The sequence below is a fragment of the Helianthus annuus genome, chromosome 8 (genome assembly GCF_002127325.2).
Source record: "Helianthus annuus cultivar XRQ/B chromosome 8, HanXRQr2.0-SUNRISE, whole genome shotgun sequence".
Lineage (NCBI taxonomy): Eukaryota > Viridiplantae > Streptophyta > Magnoliopsida > Asterales > Asteraceae > Helianthus > Helianthus annuus.
In genome coordinates, this window is record NC_035440.2 from 101,630,877 (window position 1) to 101,641,034 (window position 10,158).

The window sequence follows — 10,158 nt, forward strand, 5'->3', positions numbered from 1 at the left end:
CCAAATATGAGACGACATATCCCAAATCTCCTAATAAGGAGAAGGGGCATATTTTTAAACGGTGTACTTTATTGAGCCGTATCATATACGTTGTAATATATTGAGGCGTATCCCCGAATCTCCCCATAAGGAGAAAGAGTATATTTTTTAAAACGATGCACTTTATTGAGCCGTACCATATACGCTATACTTTATTGAGATGTATTCCCAAATCTCCCAATGTGGAGAGGGACTTATATTTAAACGTCAACTGCGACGTGTTCCCAAATCTCCCAATGTGGAGAGGGACTTATATTTAAACGTCAACTGCGACGTATTCCCAAATCTCCCAATGTGGATAGGGACTTATATTTAAAGGTCAACTGCGATGTATTCCCAAATCTCCCACTACGGAGAGGGACTTATATTTTCAACGTCAATTGAGAAGCATCTCCAAATAAGGAGAAGGATTTATATTCAATACGTTGACTGAAACGTATCATTAAAACTCCAACTAATTCCCAATTGTGTGGAAAGGAGAAAATCTTCGTCAAATTTGTGAGGATACTTGTTCCAAATTTCCAACTATTCCCAATTATGTGGAAGAAGAGGAATCATAATACTGCATTGTCAGTCAAAAATAAGGACAATTATGGCCTCTATGGTTCCCTGTCCAAGGTGATGGTTTATACCCAAGCCACGTAGTCTATATGATCAATGCGATCATGACTAATATCATCAATATGATGATCATATTTAACATCCTTGGAGAAGTTTTGCCTACGGGCTATATTATATTGTCTATTTGTGACAAAGACAATTGTAATCTTTTATGATTCCCTGTCCAAGGTGGTGAGTTATGCTCAAACCCCATAGTCTATATCATCAATGCAATCATGACTAATATCATCAACATGATAATCATACTTAACATCCTTAGTGATGTTTCTCCTACGGGCTATATTATATCGTCCATTGAGATAATGACAGTTATGACCATTATGGTTCCCTGTCCAAGGTGGAAGGCTATTGTGACACCTGTGTCACTTCAACCATCAAAAAAATGCCAAACCAATGAAATATTGTATTTCATACTTGGGATTTGTAAAAATATGTGTATCGTTCGCACATATCAATTCTTGTTCGATTTCGGGCTTTAAATCGCTTTCTAGAAGGTTATCCGCGATCTGATGCGTAAATATAACCAGTTTAATGCAACCAACACTCTGGAATAGTGACATAGGCTTAACATACCTTAAATAACCCTTACATAACTTAGAAATAAGTTTTGTATGGTTTGGTATGCCGAAATCAAGTTTATTCGCTTACAGGGACTAAATTCGACAAACTGCGAAAGTATGCCGATTTGTACTGTAATGAATAATCAGGAACTTGATCATAAGTTAAACACACCCAAAATATCCTTTACATAGCTTAGAAATAGGCTTTGAGGGGTTCGGTGTGCTAAAATAAACTTTATGCTCATTCAGGGACTAAAAGCGTCAAAAAGTGCATAAATTTGCATTTTCATGCATATCTTACATTCTGAATACATCCGGACATCCAAAAATTTATGTAAGCATTAAAATATTTTATTTTAGTGTTTGGCATGATAAAATTCCACTCGTCGCGTAATTTGGATCGTTTTTGCGTCCGTTACGATTTCCGTCGTAATTAACCGAACAACGCAACCGTACGACCAAACGAGCCAACATCCGGGATATTTTTGAGCACATTTCAAGTTCCCTATACTTTAACTTCATTTTAGAGCTTTAAAATGCGGTTAACGGGGCTTAAACGTGCCAAAAAGCATCAAAAACCAAGTTTGGAGGTGCAGGGGCCTGTTCTGCCATTTTTCAAACTTTGCTGACCTGCAGGGGCCTTACGGACCGTATGCACTACATCTTACGGTCCGTAAGCAGGTGCCAGAGACCAGAATTTGTTTTCCAGCTTGATCCAGCTGTTCCACACCTTAGCACCTGGTTTCTTTGATTCTATGTGCTTGTTTTGGATGCCCATGGTTTCACAAATCAGTGGGTATGATATGTAGGGCTTGGATCGAAGCTCGGGTTTCAAGAAACGATCCTAACGGTTCTAGAAATCCTATAAATACCCCCCTTCATTCACTTCCAAAACCCACAATTTGAAATCTGATTTTGGCCCTCTAAGTTGGAGTTCATACTTCATACCTGAGGGTAAATCGGATTCAAATCTTGCGGGGACCTTCTGTAAGTATTCTTTCATTCTTTTCGTTCGTTTTTATCGTTAAAGTCAAACTGCGTTTGACTTTCTGCTTTGACCAGTTTATGGTCAATGCGAAGTTCGTTTGAACTTCATAACGTGAGCGTAATCACGATGGTCATAGTCCCTAGTGACTATACCTACTGATTACCACGTTATCTAGGCTCAGTGACGAGTCGTAGCTTCGGCCAAAATGCGTATTCTCGTGTATTTTGTAACCAAGCTACTTATAGGTATCAAAACCGTTTGTTTTGATACCAAACCTATTTTCTAACTTAACTAAGCATGTTTTTGCATATTTAGCTCGTCACTTTTAGTTTAGTGCTTATGTAGAGTCGTAAGTCCAGCAGACTAAACACCCGCTTAGACTTTCGAACTAGACCCGTTTGGTTGATCATTAGGATCCGACCAAACATGTTTAGTGACCATAGTTGCATAGGGAATAACCTTCCGAGGTTATACCTTATGGTCACCTAGTTTAAGTAGTTGTATGATAAGTAGTTTATATGCCTTAGGTAAATTACCAAAATGCCCTTTTCATACATAATCTATACTATATTAATAAGCATATCCAAGGGGCAACTTAAGGTAATTATTTTTGTACTTAAAACACCATCAATGCACAATGTACAACACTTAAAGCACCAAGAAACACAAATAATTTACCCTTCAACTGGTTCATCTTCAACCATCCATTTGTCTCACTTTTTCACACGGATCATGATCTAACGGCTGATATTCAATTCACACATATCAATCTTTCCATTCCCTTCTCTCTCACAACTCACACATGTCACAAAACTTCATCAGACCCCTCTCTCTCTCTCTCGGCTGCTCAAGGACATCATGCCAGATCTCTTTCTCATGTGTATTGAACGGCTCCATCTCCTCTCTAACACCACCGATTTAATCTCCGATTTGAAGATTAAATCAGGGAGATTTGACTTCGAATAAGTTCGTTCTTCCGATTCAACAACCATCAGGTTTGTGTTTTTTTAATCTGAGTATCCATGAGTTTTGGAACAAAAAAATACGATTTTCGAGGTCTAGGGTTTCAGTATCCATGAGTTTTGGAACAATAATTACGATTTTGAGATCTAGGGTTTCATAACTCACCAAATCGGGCATCGTGTACTTTATAGTGAATCAAGTCTGCAAAGATCGGTGGCTACGGAGAAGAGTTCCCGGCTGGTCCTAGGGTTACCCGCTACAGGTTCTGGTTCGCAACAACCAGCAATGCAACAACGTCCGGTTCAGACGCCGCCGGCGCAGCAACAGTCGGCTGACTCACCGTTGGCGCCGTCATCGTCGAAGAAGATAAGTGTTGAACTTACATTTTTATAATTTTATTTGCTGTGTTCTGTTTATAATGCTTAATTTTATTTTTGTAATGTTATTTCAGTTTTGGAAATTACATTTTTGTTATTTTATTTGTCGTGTTCCGTTTATAATGCTTAATTGCTTGTGAGGTGATAATGCATTGATAATGATACTCTGTGCTAATGTTATTTCAAGTTTGGTTTTAGGTATCAATTTCTTCTGAGGTTACATCAAAGACCAAATACAGAGAAATCATGAAATTTCTCAGCTTTCTGTATCGGGCTTCACACCTCGGAAATTTGCTGTTAGCTTATGATGGAAAGAAGAGTGCGTTTGTTGCGGGTCCATTGCCCTTTGAGTCTAAAGAGTTTGCCGTTAAAATCCTTGAGCATGATGGGTATAATCTAATATTCATATATATGTTTTATCGTATCAAAAATTTTGTCTAATGTGGTTGATGTGTATTGTAGGCGGAAACATGACTTCAGTGTTACAATCAAGTTTGCTGGCAAAAAAGATCTTCACTACCTGAAGCAGTTCGTGAGTAGCAGAGAGCATGATGGTTTACTACAGGGTATTGTTGGATTTGCTATTGGTCTTGCAGCTATGGTAAGTGTTTAAAGATATTATACCATGTTTTAAATATAGTTGTAGTGATGGCTTATTGTTGTTACTTTTGTAACAGGGGAATCGCGCTATAGTGGAAATTCAGTTTGCAAATTACATTTTTCCTGCTTTTGATCAGGTATGTAGCTCCACCGTGCTAATTTATCATATATTCAGATCGACTGGGGCTAAACTCTTGGTACCGTTTTTATAACCATATCTACTATTATTTTAGTTATTTGTGTAATATTTCCAGATATGTGTTGGGTTCTGGTGACCGATGAGTTGAGCGACAGATCTGGAGAATGCTGAACACCAAAATAGCTAAGTTTGAGTCAGATTTGTGCAAAGGTAACAAACACCCGATCATATATACATCAGTTTTCTTAGCACACCAATTTTTTTGCATCAATTATTTTTTAATACAAATCTCTGAATAACTATCATTTCTTCAAATGTGCAGGTACATTTATTTTGTAACTTTTTTGACATAATCATTTTTTGCTTATATGGCATCTGATGTGACATCAACACGTGGCACACTTAACAGGTTATACGTAAAATAGGTGAAAATGAGTTTGGGTGCTAAAATTGGTGATAAATAAATTTATAAGCTGGTTTCTGTTTTGCATAAGTTCAAGTTGGTTAATAAAATCATGTAGAAAACGCGTAAATGTATTTTAAAAAACAGATTGTTGTTGGTTAGTTTGCATCTTTCTGTTTAATATAGTTTCCGAATCTTATTTAATAAATTAATTATTTGTCGGCTTTTAACAGGTTTGATCGGGAGAGGACATGCCCGTTATGTCGAGCACTTGTTAGGGTTTGGTGAAAAATGGATAAAGAATGGGTCATTGTCAAACCCATTTTGGACAAAGATTTATGGAACCCATCATCAAAGTTGAATGAAGCAGAGAAGAAAGATTTGAAGGCGAAGTTTAACGAGGAAGCAAAACACTGGACTGATGCTATCCCCACTGGCAATGGCCGCCTTGGTGGGATGGTTTGGGGTGATTTCATGTGAAATTGCTGTTGCAGAGGATACATTGTGGACAGGGGTTCCTGGGAACTATACGAATCCTGATGCTCCAAATGCGTTATATGTGGTCAGGAAGCTTGTAGATGATGGAAAGTATGCTGATGCTACTAAAGAAGCTGTTAAATTGTCAGCAGATCCGTCTGATGTATGCTTCTTCACTATAACTACTTAATATATGACTGACCGCCTGACTATATGAGTTAGTTAGTGGTGCTTTGAAAGTGATTATATGATGTTAAATAATTAAAATCAGATAATTAGGGTGTTTTTGCTGTCTGAATTTGCGATAATCAGATGTCCGAGTGTTTAGCAAAATCTAATGTTTTCTCAAATGTAGATAGATGATCACAAGCAAAATTCGTTTTAGAAGTCAGCTTGTGGCAGGCTGAATTGTTCTACCTTAACACGACCCGTATGTATATTTGTTTTTGTCAAAAACATCAACCCTAACCCAAACACACTTAAAATCGTGTAACCGAATTATTTAAATGTGAAATGGGTTGGCGGGTAGTAATCAAGTTGCAAATGTGCTAATCGGGTTGGTGGGTTGTGATGGTTAAATGGGGTTGATGGGTCGTCCTTATTATTCAAATAGAGGGATAGCTTCGGTACGCTTTTTCCACATGTACAACTTTTTAAAGCATATGTACCACCACTTAAAGCATATGGTCTATGAAGAAAGGTCTTTGTAAGCGTGCTTATATTGGCAAGAAAGGTACTTTTCTTTTCTTTATCTTTATTCTATCGTTTACTCATTGTTTTGTATTATATAAACTGCTCTTCATAGCTAAATTTTATGTTATGCTGACATAAATGACATAATATTTCCCTTGTGTATCTGGTAGTGGAGACAAGCTTCGGCAGCCGGGATGATGCTGGACAATGCCAGTGGTGATGTTGGACGATATTTGTAAAGCTCATGACGTAGATAGACCAAACCCGTGACCGGCCAAAATGATTCTGTTAGGTGATTTGAATGATGTCGTAGGTTCCAAGTTCCAAACTGTGAACCAAACTGTTAAAAGATAAATTATGAACGCATCGCTGCATGTTCTAAATAGAAAAAAAGTTGAAAAACAATGGTCATCGGCTCCAAGTTCCAAACTGTTAAACTCGGTTTTCCAAAACCATGCACTGAACCATATAAATCTCTAACTAGGTGATTTTCTTCAATTTGTGTGGTTCAATCAAGTTTCAACAGTTTATGAACAACGGTAAATTGTAGCAGAATATAGTCAATATCTGGCAATAATATACCATTAGTTTTTGTGAAATTTGCAGCTTTGATGGTCGAAAATGGTAAATTTCTTTATTCTGCGAAACGAAAGTGGAGAAGTACATGTACAGAGTATATCATTTCAATGGCTGCAAATAACATATAAAGATCAAACAGCAGTTACTTTGGTAAAGTCGGGTAAATATATAATAACTTTTGCGTATATATTATATAATACCATTTTGTGATGTCACACTTACAAAATCTGTTACCTTTCAGATCCAATTTTCTCGGTACACAACGATTTTGAACGGTTAATCGTTTAGTTCTTGCAGTTTAGTTTTGTGGATAATGATTCTGTTTTTTGTATGATATTTGATCTGATGATTACATAACAATTTGTGGTTTTATATTATGATTTTTAAACAGAGATTCGTTAAGAATTTTCACTCCTATTTGTTATGATTCTGTTTTTGGTTGAAATTCTTAGCTTTGTGTTTAATTCGATTAATCAAGTACACAGCTATTTAGGCGTGTTTACTTGATTTTAAATAGCGTATTGTTGTGATCTGTTGTTATGTTTAAAACGATGAATGTTGGTTTGGTATTGTTACTCATTTTCTGTTTGTATGCTTTCCAACATATCCAAATCTTCGTTAAGACTCTAACTGGTAAGATCATTACTCTCGAGGTCGAGAGTTCTGACACCATCGATAACGTCAAGGCTAAGACCCAAGACAAGGAAGGAATCCCCCCATACCAGCAGCGCTTGATCTTCGCCGGAAAGCAATTGGAAGACGACCGTACCTTGGCTGATTACAACATCCAGAAGGAGCTAACTCTCCACCTTGTCCTCCGTCTCCGTGGTGGCATGCAGATCTTTGTTAAAACCCTAACCGGCAAGACCATCACTCTTGAGGTCGAAAGCTCTGACACCATTGACAAGTTAGAAACGAAGATTTATGAGGGAGGGCACAAGTTCGTCACTTAAGAGGTCACATGCACTATAAATATACTTTGAGGTACCTTGGACCCAATCAGTTTGACCAAGCTAATGTAGTTGATTTCAACTTATATGTAGTTCATTTATTAGCTTGAATGTAGTTCATTTCAACTTATAAGCTGCCAAGAAGCACCTTCAAACAGCACTATCTCTGAATGTAGTTCTTTCTTTTTAATTTTTTGCATTTAAACCCATCGCAAGTTCAAAAACTTTGCTTTTTACATTGGCATTCAAGACCTCTATAGGTGATTTTCATTCTTTTATAATACTTATACATTGATTTTTTTTGGTTGATGCTAGGGGTGTTAATTGGATCGGGTTAATTGGGTTTTGAAGATGTAACCAAAAACTGACCCATATAAGCTTTGTTCACTTGGTGATCTGGTTTACCAAATTGGGTCGGTTGTTTATTTGGGTTGTTAAATGGGCTGCTAAAAAGTCTTTGGAAGTTTGGTTTAATCATGTCGTGTATTGTACTTCATCTTATGGAACAAGTAGTTTAACTTATTCTTCAAACGTTCGAAAAACAAAAGTTCGAGTCGGCTTGGTGCAACCTGACCATTTCCAGTCATATGTACGCACAATTTATTTAAGTTTCATTTTTCAGATAACCAATCTTACCCGACCCGACCATTCGTGTGTTATGGCGAGAGCTGCTGGGTTGCGGGTTTGTGTTTGGCTTCAAATCTCGATTATGGTCTGGTTCGAGAATATCAAAGATCTGCTGGAATATGTAGCGAAGTAGAAAATTACCAAAGCAAAGAGAATACTAAGCGAGGCAGTGTTTACGCTAACATGTTGGAGAATATGGATGAGCCGCAATGAAAATGTCTTTAAAGGAATTACTATTTGTCTACTTGTCAAAAGATGGTGGTACATAGCCCTAAACTCACCAACCTAAGTGATATGTTTCCCGCCGCATCGCCAGTGAAGTGATATGGCTCAAAACCGAACCGCCCCGTACATAGCCTTAAACTTACCAACCTAAGTGATGTTTCCCGCCGCATCGCGCGGGTAAACGACTAGTTGGTAATTAAGCATATGTAACCCAAACTTTTGTCACTTAACTGATTATGCAACATAATTAAACATGTTTAGGCATATAATACTTGTCATAGGACTAGTTAGACGGTCCAAACACGTTTTACGCGAATGACGCGTTAAAGTAGCGTGAGCTACCTAAACGGGTCGTAATGGGTCGTAAGCACTTAGGTTAGGTTTCCTTTTAGTATGTAGGCCTTGTTAAACCATATCATATGAAGTTCCCACACTCATTTGGTTTACGAGACCTCATCCTATCCGATCTTCGAATTTAGGTCCGGTTTATTTATGTAGTTATCAATATTAGGTGCCGTTTGATTCCGTGCTCCCTCTAGCTTGCTTGGTAGTTGTTCAAGACTCCTAAGCACTCTCAAGTGAGTACATAGTCCCCTCTTTTACTGTTTTCAACTGTTTTGGGGTGAAGCATGTGTACCTATCTGTTATTTTCATGATTTCAAAGTATAAATGATTATACATGTTAATACTTATCTTTTTACAAACTGAATGATTATCTATGGTTTAAACACTGATTTCTCAAAGATTATAAAATTAATTGTTGGAATAGTACTTATTTTTGTTCACCAGACCGGTTGGTAGTATGATATAGCGCTATAGGATTTGACACCCCATTCCTGTTGTCATGGAATGTCTGAAACCAATTTGTTGCTCCATCCAAATAGGGATTGCCTTTGTGGTATTTCTATAGTCTCAAAGGTGTATTTTGATGCACTAGGTCTGAATGAATTCTTAAATCACATTATTTTTGTATATTAAGTTATACTCCCAAAAGTATAGTTTGATATGCTCTCATATGGGATATTGTACAAAAACCAACATATATTTTAATCATTAAAACATAGTTTGATATGTTATTCTCAAAATCCAAAGCATAGTTTAATATGTTATTTTCATAACCAAAGCATAGTTTAATATGTTATTTATAAATCCAAAGTATACTTTTGGTATACTACTGATAACTTATTTATTTTACCAACTAAAGTATGGTTAATATACTATTTACTTAATGACTGGTTTTTGGTTAGTGTTTAGATAACGGGACGGGTGTAATGTGATGAAAACATGGTAGATACGCCGCTGATACTTCTTATATATAAGTGTTTTCATCGCTTTACATACCGTGGCATTATTTAGTACACTTGGGTTAACGGTTTTGGAACTAAAATATATTTCAATATATTACTTATTCGATTTTCTTAAAACCAAAGTATACTTTTATATATACTATGAATCTTTTTATCAAAATATTGTTTTTCAAACAATATATTTTTATACAAACTTATTCTACTTACTTATTTAATTTCCTATGTATTATTATTTTATATCATCTGATTTCTTATAAATGATTTATAAAAGAAAACCTTTTACAAGGATCATGACTACTTTTATAAAAAAAAAAATTTTTCTTTAAACTCATAAGTCATGAATCCTAAATAAAATAAAACCTATGTATCTCACAGGCATTTTTATGCTGACGTACCTATTTTTACACATGTTTCAGGTGTTGCTTTGTGATGATTGATGATATATGCTACACTTAGGATGGACTCGTGCCTTAGCGACTTTAAAACTTGAAAGATAATAGTTGTACTTATTTGATTGTATTAAAACAATGAGTTCATTTATTCAATAAAACAAAATTATTTATTCCATGGTTGTGAAACAATGATTCTTTTACAACACTCCCCGACGTTT

The 10,158-nt window shown here is 36.3% G+C and overlaps 2 protein-coding genes across 12 annotated transcripts; both read left to right on the top strand.

The window, feature by feature from the left end:
• Positions 1–3,014: 3,014 nt before the first annotated feature.
• Positions 3,015–6,860, top strand: LOC110873562 (2-oxoisovalerate dehydrogenase subunit beta 2, mitochondrial-like). 11 transcript variants are annotated; one of them, XR_004864018.1, is made up of 10 exons: positions 3,015–3,203; positions 3,363–3,937; positions 4,011–4,149; positions 4,226–4,285; positions 4,403–4,497; positions 4,924–5,330; positions 5,523–5,900; positions 6,031–6,152; positions 6,467–6,599; positions 6,681–6,856. XR_004864018.1 is itself a non-coding variant. In XM_035975829.1 (7 exons), the coding sequence occupies exons 2-5, from the start codon at positions 3,795–3,797 to the stop codon at positions 4,421–4,423; spliced, it is 363 nt and encodes a 120-aa protein (XP_035831722.1). In that variant the 5' UTR covers positions 3,015–3,203; positions 3,363–3,794; the 3' UTR covers positions 4,424–4,497; positions 4,610–4,696; positions 4,924–5,609. The 11 variants fall into 11 exon arrangements, 2 of the variants coding, with proteins under 2 accessions (XP_035831722.1, XP_035831721.1); XR_004864017.1 differs by having other exon boundaries at positions 5,781–5,900; positions 6,681–6,853; XR_004864022.1 differs by having other exon boundaries at positions 5,848–5,900; positions 6,681–6,853.
• A 130-nt stretch (positions 6,861–6,990) lies between these two features.
• Positions 6,991–7,392, top strand: LOC118481019 (ubiquitin-like). Its single transcript, XM_035976097.1, has one exon. It carries the CDS (start codon positions 6,991–6,993, stop codon positions 7,390–7,392), a length of 402 nt encoding a protein of 133 aa, XP_035831990.1.
• The last annotated feature ends 2,766 nt before the right edge of the window (positions 7,393–10,158 follow it).

Excerpts from the sequence above, each read along its gene's own strand:
- LOC110873562 (XM_035975829.1), top strand. The coding sequence starts at position 3,795 with ATGAAATTTCTCAGCTTTCTGTATCGGGCTTCACACCTCGGAAATTTG. Across the intron at positions 3,938-4,010 it reads AAAATCCTTGAGCATGATGG|GCGGAAACATGACTTCAGTG; the intron begins GTATAATCTAAT and ends TGTGTATTGTAG. Across the intron at positions 4,286-4,402 it reads TTTTTCCTGCTTTTGATCAG|ATATGTGTTGGGTTCTGGTG; the intron begins GTATGTAGCTCC and ends TAATATTTCCAG.
- LOC118481019 (XM_035976097.1), top strand. The coding sequence starts at position 6,991 with ATGAATGTTGGTTTGGTATTGTTACTCATTTTCTGTTTGTATGCTTTC.